Source organism: Coenobita brevimanus, chromosome 70 (assembly GCF_032717465.1).
Source record: "Coenobita brevimanus isolate Jiangsu-jjx chromosome 70, ASM3271746v2, whole genome shotgun sequence".
NCBI lineage: Eukaryota > Metazoa > Arthropoda > Malacostraca > Decapoda > Coenobitidae > Coenobita > Coenobita brevimanus.
This window is the reverse complement of record NC_137023.1, coordinates 47,085,907-47,113,013: the sequence shown is the minus strand read 5'-3', so window position 1 is coordinate 47,113,013 and position 27,107 is coordinate 47,085,907. Positions and strand designations below refer to the sequence as shown.

General features: G+C 43.1%; 1 protein-coding gene across 1 annotated transcript in view; it reads right to left on the bottom strand.

Moving 5' to 3' along the window:
* Window positions 1-27,107, bottom strand: part of LOC145406483 (protein O-mannosyl-transferase Tmtc1-like) — an 894,634-nt gene that overhangs the window by 180,211 nt on the left and 687,316 nt on the right. Inside the window, exons 4-6 of the mRNA XM_080277638.1 lie at window positions 17,752-18,421; window positions 14,168-14,814; window positions 13,338-13,513 (exon numbers count right to left, since the gene is read on the bottom strand). Coding sequence (XP_080133764.1) covers window positions 13,338-13,513; window positions 14,168-14,814; window positions 17,752-18,421 — 1,493 coding nt within the window. The remainder of the gene's footprint in view (window positions 1-13,337; window positions 13,514-14,167; window positions 14,815-17,751; window positions 18,422-27,107) is intronic.

The window sequence follows — 27,107 nt, the reverse complement described above, 5'->3', positions numbered from 1 at the left end:
ACTGTCTTATTTAGATTAGTCTGTGTGGTGCTTTTTCATCAGTTGTGTCAGTCTGCCCATTACACCTTACATTTTTCTTCCTTGCGTACTTTCCTCACTGTCAGGGTGATTATGTAAGCTAGCGTTTCCAATACTGTTTTCTTCTTCTGCCAGATAATTTTATGTTTTTCATCCACGTGTGTCGGCCTTTCCATTACAGTTCCATCGTTTCTTCTTCCCAGTGCGTCTTTCTCACTGTCAGGTGTATTCAAACCCCTTCAGAATGATGATCTGTGTTATTCTATTGCTAGCATCAAACAACTCTCAAAAGTATTGTGTGTGATAGGTTTTCTCTTTTATTGTATATACTGGCTTTGCTATTCCTCCTTTAACCTCTTCGTTCGTACTCTTAACTTTTTCATTACGTTTTTATATATAGAATCTTGTTTCTTCCAGACGATTATACTTAGCTAACAGTGAGTCTGTGGAATGTTTTTTTTACCCATGTGTTGGCCTTTCCACTACTACTCCTTCCTTTCTTCTCGCTTGTGTACCCTCCTCATTCTCAGATGTACTCCCAGCTCTCACTTCTGCCTTTGTTACCTGCCTCGTGAGACGTTAGATATACTGTACATGAACGGCGTGAGCTTATTATTACTTTTTTTCTTTCTTTTCAGGGAGGGTGTTTTGTAATGAGCCATCGTCACGCCCATACCAGCCAACCTACTGTATAGTCATCCAGTGATAAGGATTATATATATATATATATATATATATATATATATATATATATATATATATATATATATATATATATATATAAAGACGTCACAGTACTGAAGGATAAAAATTCTATACTGAACTCGTGCATAAATCAATACGAAAAAAAAAATAAAGTTCAGAAAATCTTCAGATCTGTGACGCAAGCAGCTCTCTTCGTCCACTTGAGCTCTCTCTCTTCGTCCATTTGTGCTCCCCCTCTCTCTCTCTCTCTCTCTCTCCCTCTCATCTGCCATCTTTACCATTGCACAGGTCTTTCACAGGTATCTTATATTTCTGGTCTCCTGTGACTTTTTTTATTAGCCTTTTTTTTTTTTTACTCGGTGTGCCTCGTCCCCTTGCAGTATTGTTAATTATTTCCCTTCATTTTTCATTTCTCTTCTGATCCTCTTTTTTTTTTTTTTTTAATATACGTATATGTTTATAATGGCATTTTAGTGTTCTCTAATTTCTCACTCTTTATCAAACTTAATGTGTTCGCTGTTTCATTTATTCATTTTTCATTATCTCTTCTCTTTTATCTTTCTCTACTGCACTATTAACTGCTCTTCGTCACATGCTTTCTATCACCTTTGTGCTGTGTCGTATGCTAATTCTATTTTCCTCTTTCTTTCACTTCCATCCCTTTGTCTACAGTTCATCTTATTCTTCTCTTTTACATTTCTCTCCCTCGTTCACGTCTCTTTTGTTACCTCAAGTTTTCTGTATTTCCTCAATGTCATGCTGCTTATGAATCTTATCCTACACATACTTTAATGGAATAGGCTACCGGTTCCCCTATTGTTCCATTTCCCCCTTATATCTCTTCTTCCCCCTATATAGTTTCATGCCCTTTTGGTTCTACTGTTTTTTTTCCCTGTTACATATATCCTAGCCTCCCTCTCTCTTCAAGCCTTGTAAGACTTTTCTGTTTTAGTTTCGCATAATTTCTCTTCCTCTTTGCCATCTTAGTTTTCTGTTGTTTCACCTTGTAGTTCTTGTAGTATTTTTTATTACACGTCTCCCCACTATTTTCATTAACTCTCTGGCCCGTAGTTCTTTTTTTTTTTCCAAAGGTCTCTTTTGCTGTGCCTTTACTGCCTTGTGTTAGTCTTTCCCTCACTTTTAATATCAAAATCTGTTGTCAGCACAGTGGCCTTTTCTTCTCTCTCTCTCTCTCTCTCTCTCACTATTTCCCAATGTCCCTTGTTCGTCCTTTTTCACTAATTATTAATAATAATCTGTTCCCTGTTTGCTTCATTTTCGGTATTTTCTGCTTACGTACCCTAGCTTTCTCAGCGCACACACACACACACACACACACACACACACACACACACACACACACACACACACACACACACACACACACACACGCACGCGCGCGCGCGCGCGCGCAGCACATCTATTCAGTATAACATTATCCAGAATGCCGCCTCGGAACAAACCACTGCATTTCGGCCCGGCTTCAAATCCTCCGACCCGCACAGCATCCGAACACCTTCCGCCTGTACCGGATCCGATTAAGGGAACTTGATTATTCGGGGGTGTGATTATACGCCCATTCGGATGTCAAAGACAGGAGGATGGAAGGGCGGTGACGTGGAGGTGAGGAACAAAGCCAAGACGCCATTGTTCTTGTTGCCCAAATTGCAAGGTTGGAACTGCGATGAGAGTTGTGTGCGGAAGGGTGTTGTCTCGTGGAAGGAGCAGGAGGAGGAGGAGGACGAGGTGGTACTCATTAGGGAGAAGGATGCTGAACCGCTTCACTTTAACAGTGTTTATTATATTCACTTTTCCTCTTTCCTTCACTTCTATCCCTCTGTCTACGCTTCTTTCTCCTTCTAATTCTTTTTCTTCTTCATCTTCTTCTTTTTCTTCTTCTTTCATCTTCTTCTTCTTCCTCTGTTAATAATGTTTATTATCAACAATGTTTATTATATTTTATTCTTGTTACATTCTAAATTACTTATTTTGCATTGGAGATACATTTCGAAATGAGGAGATTACAGACAGACTTCACCAGTGGCGCAGTCTAGGGGGATTTTAGTCCATTTCAGCCAGTCCCTTGTTCCCTCCCCTCCTCCCACTAGTCCTTCTGAAATATCAAACTGTTTAGTGTGGGTTCGCCGCGCAACAGTGAGTACCCCTCTTCTACGAAGACATGGTTGCGCCACTGACCTTCATAAATCCCTTTAGTACATGGGCTCTTTCCTTTGCTGGACACAATCGTTTGGTAGCGACAAGATTATAATGCAGAATACGTCAGCAGGTTGAAGTGGATAAGAGGAAGTGTTGTGGGGTACGAGGTCAAGAGAAAAGTTGTTAATTAGGGACAGGAAAGCCTGAGAGTGCACGAGGAAAGGAGTTGCGTCGCGGGAGGAGAACGAGTCGTTATACATTAACCCTTGATTATCTCTCACACTCACGAAGAACACAAGTGTGCAGTATGAGAGATGTAATGCCGTGGAAGAAGGTCGTGATTATTTCATTAAGGAGAAGGATGCCTAGGAGTATAAGAGGAAAGGTATATGTCGTGGGAAGTGGGGTCATGCAAAAATGTCTGAGAGTGTATGCGGATGGGTGCTGTGCCGTAGGAGGAAGGAAGGGATTGTTATTCATTAGGGACAAATATATATACAAGAATACCTGGATGTATGAGTACAGGTGTTGTACCATGGTAAGCTAAGGGGAGGGGGAAGTTGTGCATTAGGGACAGGTATACATGAATGCTTGGGAGTGTATGAGGAAGGATGCTGTGCCTTGGGAGGAGGGGTGTTATTCACTAGGGAGAGGTATACAAGAATACATGAATGCGTGAGAAAGGGTGATGTGCCATGGGGCGAGGAAGAGGAGGGTTAGGCACAGCTTTCATTAATTTCAATAACAGATGTCTTTCCTATGTTGCATACAATCATCCGTAAGTAGCAAGAACAAAGCGATAAATTACTTTATCTAAAGCAAACGTTTAGGAGTGTGCGACGAAGGGTGTTCTGTGCATATTGGTCGTTAATCATTAGGGACAAGAATGCTTTAATGTGTATAAGGAAAGGTGTTGGGCCGTTGGAAAGAGCGACGTTAGGTGGACGAGAGTACTAAAATTGTATCAGCTAGAATAGGGCTAATAGATTAACTCTCTCAGGATCCTATGACTTACTCTCTGATGAGTTAAAAAGATTAGTCGGGGGTTACCAAGAATAAAATACGAAAGTGTTCCGACCAGCAGAGTTTAGATGTAATATCCAAAGTAAATTACACACAAGCAGGTGCTATGAAATCTCCAATGCCATAAAAGCAATGCAGCAATGTCATCTCTTACGGATTCCACAGGCAACTTAGGCTCATCAGGCGTCTGGCAACTTCATCACCGCTGATTATGGTAATCTAAATTGGCAAAACTTCGGAGTCGCCATTCTCGATTGTTTGGAGGAGCCAGGTAATTTATATTTTTTCCAATCGTTCGCCAAAACTATCGGCAAGAATCGGGGAGGGCGGCTCGACATGACTCAAACTATTGGACTGTGAATACCGTGCTTTGCCTGTGTCACCTGGGAAGCTTATCACTTATTGACTATTAGAAAATTAAGATGTGATCAAAAGGAAAGGGGAGGGTGACGGAGAATGAGGAGTGACAGATTTAAGACGGAGGGGAGGAAGGAGTGGGGAGGGTAGATGGATGAAGAAGAATGAACGGGAAGAGGGAGAGGAAGGGCAAAAAGAGAGAGGTGTGCTGGGGAATAATGAGGAAGGGTAGAGAAGGATGAGGATGAGTGAAAATGGATAAGGACTGGTAAAAAGGATGGGGATTAGTGGGGAACAGTGTGGATGGACGGGGAAAGATGTAAAGGATGGAGAAGGATGTGGGTCTGTGAAGAAGGATGAGAATGTGCGGGAAATGATGTGGATTGGCGGGGAGGGGTGAAGGTACGTGGAAGTGGGTAGAGAAGCACGAAAGAAAAGGGGTGGCAGTGAGAGGGAATTCGGGGAGGGGGGAGGGAATGAAGGGAGGATCTTTGAAATGTAGATGGACGTTAAGGAGGAGATGGAGGAGGGGGGGAGGGCTGCCTTTCTGAAACGGCGGAAAAGGAGACAGGACGGGAGTAAGGAATGGAGGGAGGTGTTTTGAAAGGGAGAAATGCAAGTGGAGGGAAGGGAAGATAGGAACAGAGGGCAGAGTAGAGCAGTAAGAAAGGCGGATCTGATCACAAGCATCAGAGTTAGGATGATGATGGATGTTGACGATTGAACACTGACGACAACGACGATGATAATGATGATGATATAAGGTCTGGAAAGGAAGTGAATAAGGTCTGGAAAGGGAGTGAAACAAGTATTTTGAACGAGAGGTATTTAAAATGGATGAAAAAGGACGGATGTTTGGGGGAAGTTTTAGAGAAGGGGGATTAAGGTAGGAGTGGGAGAGAGGGAGGATTTCTGAAAGGGAAGGATAAAGGAAGAAAGGGGAAGAGAGGGGAAGAGAAAGGCTTGGTGAGTGAAGGGTGATCGATGGGATAGAGGGTAGTGAAGGGACGATTTTGAGATACTCATAGGCAAAAAAAAAAAAAAATGTCTGACTGTACCCCCTTGGCAACTTATTTTGATGATTCTAGAGTCCTCCTTAGGCAGCTGGGACGGCACATTCACCTATTGTAATTCTCATTTTTCTTTTTTTACAAAGAAGAAAGAACAAAGGGCTAGAAGCCTACTAATACCCATGACCTGCAAGGTACTGTACTTTTGAAAACAATATATCAGAAGTAAGGGTAAAACATTTTCCCGTAAAACAAGAAAACCTTACATTGTAAGATAATTTGTCTTACTGGATCATCAAATGCTTTTATTACAACATGAGCTCAGGTATATGTACATTATACTGAAATTAAAGAAAACATTCATTTGATGCGAGTACACACCAAATTAAATTTTTTATTTATTATTCTTTTTTTACAGCTTTTTCTTTTGTACGGCCATCAGGAAAAGTTCACCGACACTTCCCTGCTAGTTGTAGTATTATGAAGTATCACATGAACTATTTTCATGTGACACCAATACCTAGCATACAGCAAAACGGTCTGTTAAGGACGAATACCCTATCGATTGATGAGAAATATGAAAAACTGAAGACAGGGCACAATGATGGTTGATGATTGTCGGCGACCTTTGCAAATGAATGTCCATAAAACTTATTTTTTTTTTTTTTTTTTTAAATGAAAGGGAAGGCGAAAGGTAGGAAGGGGACGGGAGAAGGGTGTTTCTTTAACGATGGATAAAAATAGAAGGAGGGAAGAGAGAAGAGAGAGGGAAGGTAAGGTAAAGGGATAGGGGAGGGGAAGAAGGAAATGGAAGGATATAAAGGAAGAGGCCATTTGGAAAAGAAAGAACAAAGAGAAAAGGAGGAGGAGGGGAGCTGAAGGAGCGATATGGGCAGGTAAATGGGAGGAGAGGAAGAGATGGGCCAGTAAGAGGAGATGGGATTGACAGGGTAGATTAGGTGAAAGGAGAAAGTGGAAGAGGTAAAGAAAGGCCAGAAGAGGTGAAATGACAGAGTAAAAGAAATGACGAGCCGATTCGATTTCGATGGAGAAGAAAAAAAGAAAGAAGAGAGGGGAGACGAGGAAGGAGGAGGGTTCCTCAAAAGTTCCCAGACCCACTATCTTACGAACCTCTATTTTTCCTTCCTCTTCCACTTCCTCAGTCTCCCTCCTCTGTCTCTCTCTTTCTCTCTCCCGATCAGGTAAATTATTCTCGTCAGCGCCCACCCAATCAACTAATCAGCTGAGTCTCTGGGTGGGCGTGATTCGGAGGACTGATTAACTGTGTTCGAATTAGCGCGGTTGGTCTTGAGCGTTTGAAGCTTGGGCGGGACGTGCATGATGCTTGATGTGGGTGCGCATGGTGATCTGGTGATGGGAATGCATGGTACTTGATGTAGGCGTGCACCGAACTTGAGATGGGTGTGCTTGGTGTTTTATGCGAGCGTAAATAATGCTCGATCTGGGCGTACATAGTGCTTGATGTGGGCATGTATGATCCTTGATGTGGGCCTGCTTGGTGCTTGGGTGACGATGTGGAAATGTATGGTTTATGAAGCTGGCGTGAATGGTGTTTTGGTGACTGAATGTGGGCGTGCAAGGAGTTCTGGTGACTTGATTTGGGTGTGTGAGGGGTTTGGTGCTTGATGTGATCATGCATGTGTTTGATGTGAACCACTGCCGCTTTAACAGATCTCTCTGCAGACCTCAGTGAACACTTTTAAAAATGCATAACTGACGTAGATGGGGTGTGCATATCTGAAATTAACTCTTCCAATGACATTCAACACGATGACGTTCACCTACTGTATTAATGACAACGAGAGACAGATATATTAAACTTGGCTTCCTGTGTTAATGAAAGGATAAAAATATTATTAGCCTCCCAATTACGATCCGTCTTATATATATCTAAAACACGATTTCTCTCATATCAGTAAAGATATCCCGCACTGAAATGGATAGTAAGGTTGAGCAACTAAAATATGAATGGAAACAACATCAAAATTAAAAAAGTCAAGTTTTTAAAAAAATATCTGAACACAGCGCCAACTCTACGGAAAAACCGGGAACCAAACTTTTACACACATACAAAAAATAAAAGTTTAATCCTGTGGCAGCCCCTGCAACCTCGAGAGCCAGGAGAGCATCAAAGGGCGGCCTTACTGGGCTTATCAGAGGGCGGGCTGCAGGTGTCAGATGGGAGGCCAGCCAGTCACTATTCCACGCCACACAGGTAATGAGGTCACCTGTTCCATTACCTCCATCATAGTCTGCCTTCTGAGCCAGCGCTGTCTGCTATTGAAAGGATCATATCATTGAGATACTTGTAATTATAATGTAAATACTTCTTTGTGATGCCTCTCACTAAAGTGTGACTGGCTACGAAAGAAAACTGTTGTTCGACTTACCGCCAAGTCGAAACGAAGAGGGAAGGCAGAGGTAGAAGAATATGGCAATTAGCAGGTGAATTTCAGGGAATGGATCAAGTGCTGGGTTTAACCCAAAGTGCGTGGGCAGTATTTTGTGGGTATGGGACTACCACTAGCTGACATTAGTAATGTAGTATGTTGAAAAACATTCTCATTTTATAGAGTAAACATTATAGTAATATACCGATACTCTGACTGGCATTTTAATGTGTTACATAAAATAACATTTCCATTTTGTGGAACAAACATTTAAATTATATGCCATACACTTGTAACCTTTTGAGAAATTCTTAAGAATCTTTCTTCTGGTTACCGCCAGACAAATATATTTAGCTAGCCAAGAAAATGATCCCACAACCCTCTTTGATCCAGACACTGCGATGCAACAAGAAGGATCAGGAATCTCGACTTGTATTCTTCTGTTATCAAACTAACTGGAAACCTAAGATACGTCTGGACATCAACTTCTGTGTACAGTCATTCCTCTCTCAGTTAGAGCTTCCCCTCTGCTTTATCTCCCTACTTTAAACCCTCCCAGCGTCTTCCCTGCCTTCCAGTATGATAATGAGGGAGAAAGGGAGATTTAGGAAAGCAGGGAGAGGGAGGAGTAGACAGGATGAGAGGGCTGGTGGGATTGAAGAGAAGCGCTTGGAGTCGTGAGAGGAACATGAATTTTAAACAATGGCAAAGGAAAGGGAAGGATTCATGGGGAGGGAGGAGAAAAGAGCATAACAATGAAGGAAAAGAAGGATAAGAGGGAAGTGAAGAGAAAGGAGGGGAGAGGAAGGAATGGAGTGTTGCTATCACAAAGGGAGAAATTACAGACAAGAAGAGGAAGAAGACAAAGAGCTAGGGATCTAACTATGGGAGAAAGAAGGAGAAGAGAGAGCATTATAAACACGAAGTGAGAGGCATGGCTATAACAGTGACAATGAGAAGGGGAAAGAGAGAGGAATAAAAACAAGAGGAAGGAAAATATAAGGATGTGACAGGACAAACAGAAAGGAAGAGAGAGAGAGTGGAACTGTAAGAAGATGAAAGAGAAAGTAAAGTAACAAAAGCAGGAAAGGAAAAAAAATACTAAATGCTAAACTTTGTGCATGTTGGAAAGTGAAACTAGAGAGAGAGAGAGAAAGAGAGAGAGAGAGAGAGAGAGAGAGAGAGAGAGAGAGAGAGAGAGAGAGAGAAACAGGGAAAAATGTAATAAGAAATAAAACCAAGAACAGAAAATAAATGCGAGGAGGATACAGAGAGAAGAAGAAGAGAAGAGTGGAGAGACGGAAAGGACCAAAGGGGAGACAGAAAGAGAGAGAAGGCTGAGAGGAAGGAGAGGAGACCCAAGGATGGATTGTCGTGTTTAACTTTGGTTCTGGTTTTCCATTATCGATAACTGGCACTTCTCTCTCCCTCTCTCTCTCTCTCTCTCTCTCTCTCTCTCTCTCTCTCTCTCTCTCTCTCTCTCTCTCTGAATCTATTTAATTATCTTATCTACCAAATAACATACCTGTCTTCCCACATTACATCACTACGTATCCTTCAGCGCAACAAACCGTAATTTCTTATCATCCATACCCATCTCTATATTCTGTTTTGTACGCTCTCTCTCTCTCTCTCTCTCTCTCTCTCTCTCTCTCTCTCTCTCTCTCCGTCAACACAGTCCCTTCTTGTTACCAGTTATTGGCCGAGGAAGAGATTGAGGCCTGAGTGGAAAATAAGGAGGACTGTTTGGGTAAGGAGAAAAGGGAGGGAACGACGGAGAGAAAGAGGGGAGGGAGAAAGGAAAGAGAGAGGATGGGGTGGGTGGGAAAGGAAAGAGAGAGAACTGGGAGGAATGTTTTGTCAAAGAGAAAGGGAGGGAACGAAAGAAAGAGGGGAGAGCGGGAGGAAAGAGAGAGTTAAGAGGGAGGAGTACTTTGAAGGAGAAAGGGAGGGAGACAGGGGAAAAAGGAGGAAAAGAAAGGTAAGAGGGAGAGATAATTAGCGAGGAAGCGGGACAGAACTGAGAGAGAAGGAAAACAAGAAAGACAGCAGGAGAAAGGAGGAAAAAAAACAAAAAGAATGAAAAACGAAGAAAATGAAGGGGAAAGAAAGAGATAAGGGAGAAAAGAACAGGAAGAAGGAGGAGCAATATGACGAGGGACGAACGAAAGAGGCCAAGATGTGAAAGAATGCGTGAGAAAAGAAAAAGAAAGGTGGAAAAGGAAAGAAAAACAGAGAGAAAGATCAGAGAAATAATGAAAACAGAGGTGGAAGAAAGGGGAAGCAAAGGAAAAAAGGAAAGAAACTGGGAAAAGGAGGGAGAGGAATAGGGGGATAAAGGGGTAGGAGAGAAAAGGAAATGAACTAAATGTCGCAGAGAGAGAGAGAGAGAGAGAGAGAGAGAGAGTAAACTGTGATATTTTACCGTTTAACTGATATGATCTCTCCTTAGCAACGACACCATTATCTGATACAGTTACGAACCCTTTGACTGCTCGGCTCTCACACAGATTAAATAATTTCGTCTGCTGTCACCGTGAATAATATGCCTAGTTTCGTCCAGTAAAGGAAAAGCTATTAACATCTGAAGGAGGTAAAGAGATATTGTTAACCTCGTCACTTCGATAGGTCTCCTATGACTGGCTCCGTAAAACAATCTGGCTTTGGCATCAATAAACCAAATATAATATCACGCCACACTGAAAAGATTAATGGAGGGGGTTTCCAACTCCGTCAGTAAGAGAATCCTTTTCCAAGCTCGTCAAAGGTGTCTGGAGATAGCAAGACTAAATTAAAACAACACCGCAGCGAAGGAGTTAATAGTGACAGGGATAACAACTGCGATTAACGCCTTCACTACGAGGACGTCATCTCTAATATGTAATACTACCGTCAGATAATTTCATTCACTATAGCGAAGAACTCTCGTGGTGAAAGGGTCAACGAGCACAGTTTTCTTACCTCGCTTCTATGCTACGTGAGTCTAAAGCTAAATAAAATTATCTGACAGCAACAAATATTAGACATGAATTTAGTGTATTTCATCGGTACGCCTTTCATGTAAGTGGAGTCCCGTGAGCTAAATAATATAATCTGGTGGGAGCGACAGCAGATTACAAAATCAATAATTAGACTGGAAACACGGTATTATGAAAGACTGTTTCTAAAGCACACACACCGAGAATTTTATCATAAATTAGGTAAAAACGTCTGACAAACAAGAAAATGCAAAAGACGTGTCACTCAGGAGGTTAACCTGTGTATTAAGATGGCATTCTTTGCAACATTCTGGTTATCCCCAGACGATTTCATTCACCTTGAGGGATTTTTAGAACTAGAGGGGACTGATACAGCGGTCATTAGTCCCTTCAGTACGAGGCGTCTTTTCTAAACTGACTAACCTCGCCTGGAAAACAGCAAGAAACGACTAAATAATACAGTCTCGGGTTGAAAGGGTTAAGGATGAATTGTAATTGACATAACAAACAACACTGGATGAAAGATAAACAACACAGAACATCAACAGACCATGAAACAGATAAAGATGGGGGCAAAATGGTGAGAGATAACGGGGGAAAAGCGAGTCAACTGCGAAAACCAAGTACAGAAAAGAGATGTCACGGCCTGAATACTAAACTTTGTGCATGTTCGAAAGTGCATGTGCAATATATATATATATATATATATATATATATATATATATATATATAGAGAGAGAGAGAGAGAGAGAGAGAGAGAGAGAGAGAGAGAATCAAATGAAAATAATGAAAAGGAGTAAATGAAAAACGACGAGAAAAGGGGAAACAACCAACGGAGAGAGACTAGACAGAAAGAGAGATAAAGAGAGACGAGGAGAGAAGGCAGAGAGACAAGAGGGAGGAGGGGTGAGAGGAGGGAGAGAAAGTTTGTGCCGAATGTTAGTGATCAGTGCAACTCAACCGAGAGGGACAGTAATTACCAGGAAGGAAAGTTGAGAGAAAGAGAGAGAGAGAGAGAGAGAGAGAGGAGGGGGGGGGACGAGGAGGCGGGGACGAGGGGACACATAAACAGAAAATAGAAACGGAACAACACATATTAATACTGAATCCCTTTAAGTTAAATATACCGTAGACAAAGCACACTCTTTTACTTCTAGGTCAGCAAGCATGGCCTGATTCATCTATGAGACAATATTCAGTCCACTACCTTACTGCTTCCTTTCTTTCATGTTATTGAACACTGGCAATAAATCTTCTCTTCATAACACATCATTCCAATATGCTGTTTTGTACACACCTCTTACTCCCCCTGGTTGCGCAGGTCTATGTGATGCGAACTACATTAAATACCATCCTTCTGCTTCTTCCTTGATCTCCTTATTTTTCTTCCTTCCGCTGTTTTCCGTATGTATATCTTTTTTTTAATCTCTCACCACCCATCTTTCCGTACTGTATAGACCTACCAAATTAACACACTTTGGTCAGCGTAATGCTGCGTTTAAAGCATATGCCACTGAAAATTAAGGAGAAAAAAAAGTTATAAAAGTGGAGATGATGGGAGACTGGGAAGAGGAAACCAGAGACCAAGGTCAAAGGGAAAAGAGTAAACATACTCGAACGAGGAAGAGATTTGGGAGGGGAGAGAGGAATGGTTGACTCCTGAGGTATTTTTGTGGCAGTGACCTTTAATAACACTGGGGGAAAAGCGTCTGGAGACAGACAGACATACCAATCGACTGACAGACAGACAAACAAACAGACAGATAGATAAGTATATAGACAGACAGACGGACAGGGTTCTACGCCATCAAGTAATGAATACCCACTGTAGCATCAGCTAACGCACAACCACGAATGTTCTCTCAAATAATCAAGGACACTGACGAGACGACCTTATAATTCAAGTGCTACCTGCAAACCGAGAACAGCAGTCATGGCTAAGTGATGTACTGGGTGTGAATTTAGTGTCTGTGAACATCTCTCATCCACTGTAATGAACACACACACACACACACACACACACACACACACACACACACAAAGTCACAATATGAGTACATATACTGAACAAGCATTTGTTAGGGCTCTCTGAAGACTGATGTGATGAATTTAGGAGGGGGTTTTATCACAGGCCACATGCCCGTGATTTTTACGTAAGAACTGAGCAAATCTGTTTTAATATATATAAAGTATATTATTATTTTCCCGGTATCTCCAGCAGCAAAAGAGAGTCCATTCCTTTTGGGCTCAGCACTCGACCACTACCTCACCAAGAATATTCCCTTAAGAAATACTGTTTCTAGGGAGCTGATGTCTACATTACATACATAGACATTTGTTCCACCACATGATAAATACACACAAACTCTCCGTTTACTGAAGATATCTAGACACTGTTTCCTGCTCATTCTCTTACCGAAACAATTCGAGTATAATAATGCGGTTTTACGCCAAACGTTACACTCTTGAGGGGCTAAGGCGTTGCCTGTATTTCAAGAATTTTTGCTGCAGAATGTTGCATTCGCAATCGGGTGCCCTTCTGTTCTCAATCCATGTAATTAAACATAAAGTCAATTCATTCATCAGACCACAGACTAAACTCCCACACTTGATGAAACACTAGGTTTGTCTAAACATGAGTGATGCAGACATGGTAGAGAGAAGTTTAGACTACTCACATTTAGGCGGGTTGACAGTCACTCCTGACCGGTAGAGTGACTCCTCTGTGTGCCAGTCTTGGTTTCTTCTGAGGGTGCGGGCGGAGAGCAGCAGCACCACCCATATCCACCCTGTCGCCACCCACCCTCGTCCACACCACCACCCCCGCCCGCCTCGCCCTCCCCTACTACTACTACTGCTGCTGCTGCTGCTGCTCTGGTATTCCCCTGCTGTGGATGAGAAAAATGCATTACATTTAATGCGATGCACCGAGAAAATAGTCTGAGCACATAAAACTGTATATTATATGAAGTTTGCTTAGTTAAAGTTTATTTCTAGGGCATCACGGCTGACAGTTACAAGACTACTGCTAGGATACTAGTAATTCGGCTGGCAGTGAGTAAAGGTAAAATTTACTGAAACCCGAAATAATTCAACTGATACATATTTTTTCTCCGACGTAAAATGATTCAGCACCAAAATTTTTTCGTATATAAGTAGCCAGAACTGTGCAAGACTTTACTAATAACTGGATGAAACGCACGTTCACTTATGTCAAGGGAAAACTTCAGGAAATGTTCATACTGGGTGTGGAGATCCATAGCAAGGCCCTTTGATCTTACTAGGGGAATGAATTAGGGGAAGGAAGGTTCAGATGTACTTTCTTATTGCTTATAAACAGGTTAAACCTGATAAGCCATCAATGAATAATAAATATTTCGTTAATCAGGATATTAGGTGAAGATGGGTACTCATACTTTAGCTTGTCAGTTTAACATTTCGACAAAGCAGACAAGCAAATTTGTGAAATAGTTAATGTTGTGACTTACTTTGAGCTGGTACTGGGGACAGGACGCGCCAGAGGTCCTGCGAGCCGAGTGCCACTAGGAGACAGGCGCCCATGGAGGGGAGGTAGAGTACGCGCTCGGCCACCACGAAGCCCACGTAGGCGGGCAGATTGGAGGCAGGAAGGAAAGGGAGGACGAGCAGTGCCCATGCCAGCACAAGAAGGAGAGGCCGTGGGGGCCCTCTGGAGGCATACCGTAAGCTGCAGGCCGGGCAGGCGCTTTCGCCCTGCTGCACGTTGTTATTGAGCAGGTCATGGTACGCCGGGTGGTTCTGATATGTGAATTTAGAGGGAGTGGCAAGATGCACCCGCCAGCAGGCCGCAATGGCTATATATGCGAGGGCAGCGAGGCAGGCGAGGAGGGCGGCCGTCTCCATGTTTGTGGGGTCGGCCAGGCACGACACAAGTGGCACAGCGCCCTGGGACCAGTCGAAGCTCAGCGTCGACGGCCACAATAACAACCTCGCGTGCACCGCCCAAGCCCGCCCGATGCTGAGGGCGCGTGTCAGCAAGGCTGGGGCGTGGGCGGCGGGATTGTCAGCAGGTGTGAATGAGGGTGTGTGAGGGGCGATCCACAAACGTAGCCACACCAATACTAGGGCTGCTACGCCACCCGGCCATGTCTCCCGCGCCACGTTCACCAACACACTCTGTAGGCATGAGCAAGGGGGATCAGTGATTAGGAAAAACACACACACATACACACACACACACACACACACACACACACACACACACACACACACACACACACACACAGCTGTAAGTGCATGACAGAGGCTCATCACTTGCCTGCCGCACATCAAAACGAGGTGTGGCCTGGATTTCTTCCAGTGGAAAATGTGTAAAAATGCTATATGTTCTTTGAGAGTTTGGCATGAAGAAAATACTAGCTTTTCTGAACATGGTGCCTAATTGATGAACATAAAGTGCACCTTACTAATAACGTAATGACTGCATTTGCTAAGAACAAAGTAAAGCGAATCTGAAAAAGGCACTGATCACCGCGACAGTCTGAGTGAACAGAGAATCAGAATATTAAATGAATTTGTTAACCGCTCATGAATTTTAGGCCTCCTTTGAAGAATATTAAATGAATGTGTTAACTGACCTATGAATTGTACTTTCTAGGCGTATCAATCCAACAGGAAGGAAAATGAATAAAAATGAAGGTAAGTAATACAACGTAGTAGTACTGTTGAAGCATGAACTTCATAAAATGTTATGACAAAGTCGTCTACAACAGTTGACTGTATATACCACAACTATTGCATGGTAAGAAATGTTATCATATGAGATAAAATGTGTGTGTGTGTGTGTGTGTGTGTGTGTGTGTGTGTGTGTGTGTGTGTGTGTGTGTGTGTGTGTGTGTGTGTGTGTGTGTGTGTGTGTGTGTGTGTGTGTGTGTGTGTGTGTGTGTGTGTGTGTGTGTGTGTGTGTGTGTGTGTGTGTGTGTGTGTGTGTGTGTGTAGTGTCCATTACTACTTAATATTACTCTTATTTTCATTGTGCAAAAATGTGATAACTAATGACATTCTTACAACCAGTGCCTTAACTTACTTTTTTCCTGTCTGGTCTGTAATTTTAATGGACACTGGTTTTTAATACTACTGTACGTCGGACATTGTCCATGAAGGTAATAAAATTTGGCAAACCCCTTTTTTTAACAGGTATTCAGATGATATTCCAAAGCTTGAAGAATCGGAATCCATTTTTCAGGCTACCACCTCTGCTTCATGGCCGTATGCTTAAACAAAAGTCGCAAAGGCAAGTCCACATTACTAATAGCCATTTGTGAATCCAAATAAGAGAGTATAAAACGTGTTGGGCTTGTTTACACTAGCCTAGTGCTGAGTTCGTTCTGTTCCACGGCATGCACGCTAACAATGTCATATGCTCAGAACTATCCCAAAATTATCATAATCATCTATCTATCTATCTATCTATTGCCAGACGCCTCAATCCCGTTTGGGGTGGCCACAAACAAATCGCCTCCAAGTCGCCCTGTCCCCCGCCATTTCACTCCCCTGCTCCCAACTCACACCCCCCTCTCTCATATACCTCTCCACCCCATCTCTCCATCTCATCCTCGGCCTCCCCCTCCCTCTTTCCCCCTCCACCTCACTCACATACACTCTCTTCGTCAGTCTTTCACCCTCCATCCTCTCCACATGGCCAAACCACCTCAGTGTGTTCCTCATAACGCTTCCTATCACATCCACATCAACACCACAACGCTCCTTTATATCCTCATTCGTCAGCCTGTCTCTCCATGTGACTCCACAGGCTCCTCTTAAATAACTCATTTCCACGGCTCTCACTCTTGACTTGTGTCCTTCCAACAACGTCCACGCTTCACTTCCGTACGTTAGAGTTGGTATCACAATACTGTCATGTAGTAACTTTTTCACTTCCATGCTCACTTCCATGCTCACTTCCCTGTTTCTTATCACTGCTTTCAAAGAACCAGCAACCTTTCTTCCCTGCTGTACCCTTTCAAGCACTTCACCCTCCAAACCTCCATCCTTACTCATCACACTACCCAAATACTTAAACGTACTCACATTTTCCAATTCCTCACCATCCAACCTCGCTGTACATTCACTGACTTCACCTCTCTCAAAGAACATCACTTTACTCTTCCCTACATTCACCTTTAGATTCCGTTTCCTACACACTCTCTCAAACTCATCCACCAAGCCTTGCAGCTCTCCTTCGTCTTCATTCAACAACACGGTATCATCTGCAAACAACAGTACAGGGAGTTTCCAAACACTATCCTCTCTCACCAGGGCCACTCCAACATCCACTACCCTACCTTGTACCTCTTTTATTACCCCATCCATGTACAGATTGAACAACCATGGAGACATGACACATCCCTGTTTCAACCCAACTTTCAAAGAGAAAAATTCACTTAGTTCACCATCCACACGCACTGCAGCCTTCGCACCATCGTACATACTCTTCACAGCATTCAACAACTTCCCATCTATTCCATATATTCTTAACACTTTCCACAATCCTAGTCTATCCACCCTGTCATATGCTTTCTCCAAATCCATGAAAGCCGCATACAACTTCTTTCCCTTCTCTAGAAACTTTTCCACTAAAGATCTGAGAATGAATATCTGATCTACACAACCTCTTCCCTTCCTAAAGCCTCCCTGTTCTTCTCCAACTAATTTCTCTGTTCTTTCTCTAACTCTGTCAATAAGTATCCTACCATACACTTTTCCTATTATACTAAGAAGACAAATGCCCCTATGATTACCACACACTTCTTTTTCCCCTTTTCCTTTGTACCATTATTTCAACTCAATAAATGTGTAAATGGCTGTCAAGAACTGGAACATATAAGATCTTATGGTTAAAACTGAAATCATGAATGAAAAATTAAGTTCCTTTTCTTTAACGATAATTTCTGAAGAATGTGACAAAGAATGTGTCTAACTTTTATATATATTTGAAAACTGAACTCTGTAATGTAGGATGTAAGCTAAACCAATCTCATAACCAATAGCTTTCCGTATATGTCCGTTAGATATAAGGGGACACAGCTTTGCTCCCTCAGTAACAATCCTCACCTTGTTCCTAGGAGTGGTGGTGACGACTGCAGCGGCGTGTAATACAAGACCAACGGCTAACGCTGTCACGCCTTGCTCTTTACACGCCATACCCACTCCCGCGCCCGCCATGCTCAACCCCAACCACGCCCACGATGGCAGGCTCCGACCCCAGCCATCCTTGCCACCCCAGAGGAATGATGGGTACGGGAGAGGGCGGTGGGTGCTGTGCGTGTCCTCAAAACAAACATACCCATGTCCACACCCACTCCCACGCCGTCCCCACGCCCTCCCCGCCGCACGTCCGCGAAGATAGCGGGTGTAGGCGGCCAAGGCGAGGCAGAAGGCAAGGGCAGCAAGGAGTTCAGCACGCCCAACCACGCCCGCCACGGCCTCCACATGTACAGGATGAACTGCGAAGAGTGACCCGGCGCCAAGACACGGCCAGGACCCAACGCCAACCCCTCGTAGCACACCCACATATGCGGCTGTGACCGAGGCATGCAGGATGACGTTGATGGCATGGAAGGAGGATGCTGAGAAAGTTGCGTGGAGGGAAGGGGTGACGGAAGGCACGGCGGAGCTAGGCAGGGGTGAAGGGGGTGGTGGGGGTACGGCAGTGGCGCCCCCGTCACTACCACCACCAAGGTCGTACTCGGGACTGAGGGCGCGGGCTGCTGCCGCGTTTATCCTGGAAAGAGTGAAGTAGGTTAGTGCCCTGCAACATGTGATGGGTGGGATAATCACATTGATAAAGGAGGGAAGTCTACCTGCCTAGGTTAAAATAAACAGGTGGGTTATAAAGAATCTGACAAGGAAACAGTAACATAAAAATCTTTGTAATATATAAATGACCCATCAATATCAAAACTGTCATCGTATAAATAACAGTCTTATTACTAACTGGTTCGCTTTTACCAAATTCGTAGCTGTCGAAACCTTTATTTTAACACTATTTTCTTGCAGTAATCTGTTTAAGGAGGATCCAGAAACATGAGAATGGTAAACTCAACCGGAGAACTATCACACCGCCCAGGGACGCTGAACAGGCATGATTATTGAAATTCTCCACTTCTTCCCGGAACTTCGTATCTGAATGATGAATGGATGGATGATTCACTATATCATTAACCCCTTCAGAACGATGACATCTTTATACTCAAGCTAGTATCACGTCATTTAGGAAGGAACTCTAGTAGTGAAGGAGTTAAATTAGTCAAGGTTTAACCACTTCAGTTCCAAAACCTCTTCCCCTCCAAGCTTAATAACATCGTCTGGTGGTAGCAAGGACACACCAAAAAGGACGACGTTATGGGGTGGAAAGAGCTGACTAAACTCTCTGAATTCTTGCATGATCATCATCTTCCAGATCTCTTTTTCTACCTTTGTACTTTTCTCATCCGAGCAAAATCGTGTGGTGGGAGTCTGGACAGAATACAGTACCTGCTTGTGTCCATGGCCGTGAAAGGACAAAACTTTACCCTCTGACAGTTAAAAGTCCACTCAAGTGAATGCAGTCATCTAATGTTACCCTGAATAAAACAGAGTACCAAAGTGTAGCAACGGCAGTGAGAGGGATAAAAAAAATATATATGGGGAGAAATTTGTAAGTGTAGGTTTATTTTCTTTTTTTTTCTCTCCAGCAGAATAACAACTTAATTAGCTGGAACGCTTTTCTCAGACGAAGGCGGCCATCAACCCTAATACACATCATCCTTGGTAAGACCCACTCCTCACACCAACAACCCACTTCCACATTAAGGTACATTTGTTCTATCCTGACAAAGATCCTTAACCCCTTTCTGGGCGGCTGATGGCCAAGTGTAGTCAGATTGGAGGGTCGATTTCGCTGGTAGGCAAGGAGACTCTTTCCTATATCCTAACAAAGACTCATCAAATTTAATACAACCATGACTTAAAATTTAAGTTGCGGGAATGGCCCGGTTCCGTCAGGTGGGGGAAAAAAATAAAGACTAACGACTAACGACCCAGTTTTCTCTTCATAATACAAACCGTCCTTCATAACAGTTCATTCTCGCTCCCCCTGCAGAAACGGTCGTACCCTCTCCTTCGTAACAACCCCATTTGCCCTCCTTAACCACCCTTCATTTATCAGACCCCTCCCTGTCTCGCTCTCTCCTTGCTAATAAATGACATGGCACCATTTTTATAATCTCTCAAAGCTCAAGCTGTATATAAGATTGTTTTTATATTTTCATTTCCAGTGATGCATCCACTGAACATTTCCCAGTAATAAACCAGAGTGAAAAATATCAAAATAATTCAAAACAAAAAGTAATATTTCATGGATACCAATCTTTCTTTACAAAAAAAATAAAATAAAAAGCGATGGTTAGGAATCTCTGTAAATACCACTCCATGTTCTTTTTTTTCTCATTACTCCATTTTTTGTCCCTCCTCGGACAAATAAAGAGGGCGGAGGGATGAGGGGTAGGACGGGTAGTTTATGTGAGTCCTGAGTGGCTGTAATTGTGGGTCGTCATTGCCAAGGGGGCCAGGACCTTTATGCTGTGGGCGAAGATGAGTTTATGGGGGCTACTGTAGCTGGGTTATGAGTAGGGCGGGGTCCGAGGAGAGGAGAGAAGAGGAGAGGAGAGGAGAGAAGAGAAGAGGACACGAGAGGAGAGGAGAGGAGACAGACAAAGGAGGATGAGAGAGAAGAGAGAAAGACAGAAAAAGAGATAGGAAGACAAAGTGAGAGAGGCGAGAGGTGGGGCAACAAGAAAGACTGGACTGGGAATGAGACTTCGAGGACTGACTGTGCAATTGCAAGGACTCGGGACCCCAATTCCTTTGCAATGTTTACAATAGAAAGGCGATGAAGCAAGAACGTAGAAAAAAAAAAAAGCCACCTGGAAGGAATTGGTGTAAAAACGTAGGAAAAGTGTAGCTGAATAATACTGGAGTAATGGCGTGGCAAAAAAAAAAAAGGTGACGAGAACTGTGAGCAAAAACAAAACGAGCTAAAGTAAGAAAGTATAAGAAGGAGCTGAAAGGAAATGAAGAAAGAACACTGGACAAGTGGAATTGGGTACAACTGATGTAACCATGTACAGAAAAGAAACTGAAAGGAACTGAAGCAAGAATATATGAAAAGGATCTGAAAAGAACTTGGGGCAAAATGAAGAAGCTCAAAAGAGATTGAGCAACAGCACAGAAAAAAGAAGGCCCTAAATAGAAGGGCGAAAAACGTAAACAGGAACTGGGGCAAGAGTGAAGGAGCACTGACAGGGCATGAAGCAGAACGTTAGCAGTTAGAGTATGAATGTATGACACAGAGCAAGATGGCAGGTGACTAGAGCGAGAATGTGAAGTTACTGGAGCAAGAACGTGCGGAACTGAAGCAAGAATGTAAGGAACTGGAACTAAAGCGTGGGGATCAAGAGAAAGAAGTAAGGAACTGTAGGAAAAACCCAAGGAATGGGAACAAGAACGTAGGAAACTGAAGCACGAAAGTACAAAGTAGAAAGAACTGGAGCAGCAGATACTGAAAATAAAAGCAAGCAGGTAAAAGAAAGTTCTGAAAATATCGGCAGCGGGCATGTACGAAAAAGAGAACACTAAAGATTGAAAGCAGGATGATTATATGTGTGTGTGTGTGTGTGTGTGTGTGTGTGTGTGTGTGTGTGTGTGTGTGTGTGTGTGTGTGTGTGTGTGTGTGTGTGTGTGTGTGTGTGTGTGTGTGTGTGTGTGTGTGTGTGTGTGTGTGTACTTATGTACTGATAGCAAGTGGAAAACTGAATAAAAGACGATAAGTATTGAATAGGCGGAAATTATTGTGGACCGAATTATTAAAATTGAGAGCCCGAAGATGTGAACAAACCCTCATTGTTTCTCGATATTTTCTGGAGCAAAAGATGACAATACAACAAGTCTGATCTTTTCATATCGTTGCTGACTACTCCCAGTACGGTTGGGTGCAGGCTCATCATCTGACAATTAATTGTTTTCCATTAATGACGGTCAAGACTGAGGTGTTTGCTTATACCTTCACTCACGCAACTTTACTAAATGGTCGGGTGCTTTGGCTGGACAACACTCAGTACGTCAGTTACCGTTTCATTACGAATAATCCTTCTTGCGACCGTCAGACAATTTTAGCCACTTTACAGGAATCAAAAGAAGCCTATCTTTAAGACGATTTCCCTAAGCTGCACAAGACTGCCCAAAGATGGCAAATTCATATTAAAAATACGACATCGGAGTGAAGTGTTTAACCCTCTTATGATCGGAACAACTGTAGAATTTTATTAAATCTAACAACAGACGATTTCCTTCAGCTGAGAATGAGCCATAGAAGCTTCATTGTTAACACCGACAGTGCCTGGTAGTGATGGCGTGCTGTAAGGGCGTGGCGAGTTCTCTGCGGTATACTGCCCACCATAAAGGGGGACGCCGCACCACCCTCTCACGGCGGATGGTTGGGGGGGGGGCTAATATCTGGTTGGTTCAGGGATAGGTCCGAATATAATTATCCTTGCTAGAATCATGAAATAATTTAGAGTTACAATCATCGTTTGCTAGAATCATTATGTAAGTTATTAAAATTATCTTTTGGTAGATTTATTATATATCTTCCGATTATAATTATCTTTTGCTAATATTCACTAAGTGCCTTCAGAATATAAGTATAAAAGTTTGGCAGGGCTAGTGTCACAAAACGATTCTCAGTTATAATTAAATTATCCTAGGTAGATCAGAACGTTGTATTCTCTCTCTCTCTCTCTCTCTCTCTCTCTCTCTCTCTCTCTCTCTCTCTCTCTCTCTCTCACACACACACACACACACACACACACACACACACACACACACACACATACACACACACACACACACCTCCCTCATTCCACCCCATCCCGGCACTGCACTATCCAACGACCCCTTCGGGACAGTCGTGTCAAGCCCTCCATTATTCTCCCGGCAACACGGCAGGGAAGGGGAGCTGTTAATTAATATATTCCCCAAGGGCATCCCGTGCCTGTAGTAGCATCAGCAGCAGCACCAGTAGTCAGGTGGTCAGGGGGGGAGGTGCATGAGGCGAGAACGTGATCGGGTTTAGAGAGGACGAGAAATATCTTTAGTATATTTTTTATCCCGTATTACATTATATCCCTTGGCATTTAACAGCTACTGTGATGGTTAAATGAACTAATATTAACACAAAATCTATTTCTCTTGTTGGACTGCAGTAACAATGGACTTCAAACTGTTTCACTTCTACTAACTACGAATGCTGAAGTAATATGTAGTACTCGAAGATAATATACTGTTTTCTGGTCAAGAACATGGGCAGATTTGGAGTAACAGTAGTGACTTTAAAGCATTTTTCCTTAATATAACTGTCGCAGTTAAAGACACGCAGTATTATGACAAAGAATCTACTAATGGCCAAGGAGAAGACTAATATCCTAATAACATTCCGCCTCCGATAACTCTAGTTAAAAGGGAGTTATTTGGATAAATCTGTCAAATGGACAGAATGAGAACAGGGCATGATATAGAATATGGAAAATAAACATAAATATCCCACCTCTACTGACTATAATGGTAAAGCTAGCCCAGCACTAGAACAAAAATAAACTGTTTTGGACAGAGGTAGGGGACAACATGAGTGTACGAGAAGCAAACCCAAAATATTCCAATCTCTGGACATTATGATGATAAAACTAATGACTCGGAAAGGAAATGAGCAAAAAAGCTAATCTGCTTCCCTTCATTATCTTGAATTTTTTTCTCCTTCCGTTTTTTTTTTTTTTATTATGAATATCTTGCACAAGTCTATTACGGCTTCATCTCTACCTTACCTATTCTTTTCTCTTTCCTTTGCTTTGGTATTCTTTATTCTCCTTCTCTCCTCTTTTATTTCTTTTAATTTCTCCTTCCTTGTATCTCGCTCTTTAAAATTCCCTCTTCATCTTATTCTGTACTCTTCTTCCTTCATTCTTCCCCACTTCCTTCACTCACGTCCCTTTTTCCAATCCCTTTTTCCTACCAGTACTTTTCTATAATATCTTCTTTTTTCTCAATCAGTTTAATCCGAGGACTCTTTTTCTTTTTCTTGCTCATTTCAGACGATTTTATGCAGGTTAGGAGAGTGTGTTCGAACTTAAGGGGATGCATACAACCTTCATTAACTCTTCCCAAACTATGGAGTACTCCATCCATCCATCCACCATCCAATTCTACGTTGCCCCATGAGGAGCGTGGGAGCCCGGGGCTAGGCAGTTGGTCCTGACATTTAAGATGACAGTGACCAGCCTCATTCATCCCTGAGTGGCATTACGTGAACAATAAACCCCAACCACCCCTTGGATATAAACCTCCACCAGCTCAATCCGATTGGAGCACAATAATTACGCACTAAACCAACAGGCGCCAAAATTTGCTTATATGGTTACCACCCAGCGTAGTACATGGTTTCCTGGTGTACAGGAAACCATTTGGCTTGTCACTCAGTGTAGAGTCACCCACAGGCAGAAGGATGAGGAAAGAATGAAGGAACGAAAGACAGAAGAGGGAGTGTAAAGTCATCCGTAGGCAGAAGGACGAGGAAAGACTGAAGGAGAGAAAGACGGAAGAGGATGGAAGGAAAGAAGGATGGAGGAGAGAAAAGGGCAGACACCCGAGAGCAGCACTACATCAAGTGAGTGGATGGTGAGTGCCCCCACCTACCACAACCTAGATGAAAAAAATCGTCGGGTGGCAGCAGGAATAAAACAAAATTACATCCTCGAGCTGAGAAGGTTAGTCTTCCTTCTCCCTTCCTACTCATGTTCCCCCTCTTCTTTCTTTTCTCCCTGTTCATTCATCTTCCTTCTCCCTCACCCTCCTCATTCTCCTTCTCCTCCTCTTTTTATTCCTCCTCCTCCTCCACATCATCATCATCATCATCATCATATCATCATCATCATCTTGACGGTCATGGGCAAGGTCATAATCATCGTCGTCATCCTTCTCTCGTTTCTTTCTCCTCCTTGCCTCTTCCCCCCGCCCCCTCCTCCTCCATCATATCTTCATCCCCATTCTTCTGTTCCTTAATCTTCCCCCTCCTCTTTTTTAATCAAGCTCAAACTCCTTCTCCTCTTCCTCCTCCTCCTCTTTCTCCTAGCTTCTCTCACTTTTATTCCCCCTCTTCTTTTCATCTCGTTTTCTCTACCTCCTCTTATTCTTCCTTCCTCTCCTCCTCTTCCTCTTCTGCTTCTACTTCCTCTTCCTCTTCCATTTAGTCCTCCTACCGCTCCTCTTCATCGTCATCATCATCATCATCATCATCATTCTCCCTCTTCTTTCTTCCCTCTTCTTCCTCCTCCATCTCCCTCCTCTTTCCTTCGTCCTTGCTGCCCCTCTCCTCTGCGCCCCATAATTACCTAAACAAGATTAATGAGGCACCATAAATCAATTACATAAAAAGGCCGATTATAATAACGAGGCCGCCAAGTACACACACACACACACACACACACACACACACACACACACACACACACACACACACACACACACATAAATAAATACCTAGAGACACTGATCTTTACGAACACACCCTCTCTATTGTATACACACACACACACACACACACACACACATAAATAAATACATAGAGACACTGATCTTTAGGAATACACCTTCTCTATTGTACACACACACACACACACACACACACACACACACACACACACACACACACACACACACACACACACACACACACACACACACACACACAGTTGTTGGGGCTGAACTCCGAATGCCTCTGATATGGAAATGCTCTCCAACATATACACGTCAGACTGTGGCACTGGCGATTCACTGCACTCCACCACATCACTCTGTCCTGCATGATACACTGCACTCCACCACATCACTCTGTCCTGCATGATACACTGCACTCCACCACATCACTCTGTCCTGCATGATACGCTGCACTCCACCACATCACTCTGTCCTGCATGATACACTGCACTCCACCACATCACTCTGTCCTGCATGATACACTGCACTCCACCACATCACTCTGTCCTGCATGATACACTGCACTCCACCACATCACTCTGTCCTGCATGATACACTACATCACTCTATCCTGCATGATACACTGCACTCCACTACATCACTCTATCCTGCATGATACACTGCACTCCACTACATCACTCTATCCTGCATGGTACACTGCACTCCACTACATCACTCTGTTCTACATGGTACACTGCACTCTACCACATCACTCTGTCCTGCATGATACACTACATCACTCTATCCTGCATGATACACTGCACTCCACTACATCACTTTATCCAGCATGATACACTGCACTCCACTACATCACTATCTTGCATGATATACTGAATTACACTACGTCAATCTAACTCATATAACGCACTTCACAAAGCTGCAATGGTATACCACACCACACTACACTACATCCGTCTATCTTGCATAATACACTATACGGCAAAAACGTCATATTGCAGCACACTGCATTGCAATACTCTATCCTACGTACACAGCATCTTACACCACACTCCACTACATTTCGGCACTATCCTGGGTGGTGCAGCATATCATACACTGCACTTGGTCCTACATGTTGTACCACACCACAATACACTAAATAATGTAGCAAAGCACTACCTTTCTTGTTACAATACACAACACGCCACCATGTTCATACTACTTGATGGTGCAGTAAACTCATCGCTTCATCCTACGTCACATTAGTAGGTTATATCACACTACATAACACTATCCTAAATGTTGCGGTGCATCATACTGCCGGGCATCACACTACTCCACATTATCTTACACACCATAACACGCTACACTACACTACTTTTCAATGCATCACACTACACTAGCCCACACTAAACTACGCTGTCCTACAAGCTTCACTGCATCAAATTAAACCACAATTTCCTACATGATGTACTGCACCACACATCACCATGGTATACTACACCAAACTACACCACACTAGTATACAACACTACATCACACTACACCGCACTACTACACTACATCACACTACACCATACTGCACTAAACCATACCACACTACACCACACTGTATCACACTACAGCACATTATCATGCATGGTATACAAACACAGCTAACTACATCGCACAACACTAAACGACAGAGTATGATAATCGTGTGTTGTACAAAATTACTTTGCACTAACTCCCTCCATCACACTAACATCACCGTATCTGTTTGCTTTAGAATAACACAGTACAAGATAACACACCACATTACACTATCATACATACTACTATGCACTGTACCTCAGTACATAACACTACATCACACTGCTTACCGTGCTATACTACATGCAACTCTACATCACGACATCACACTC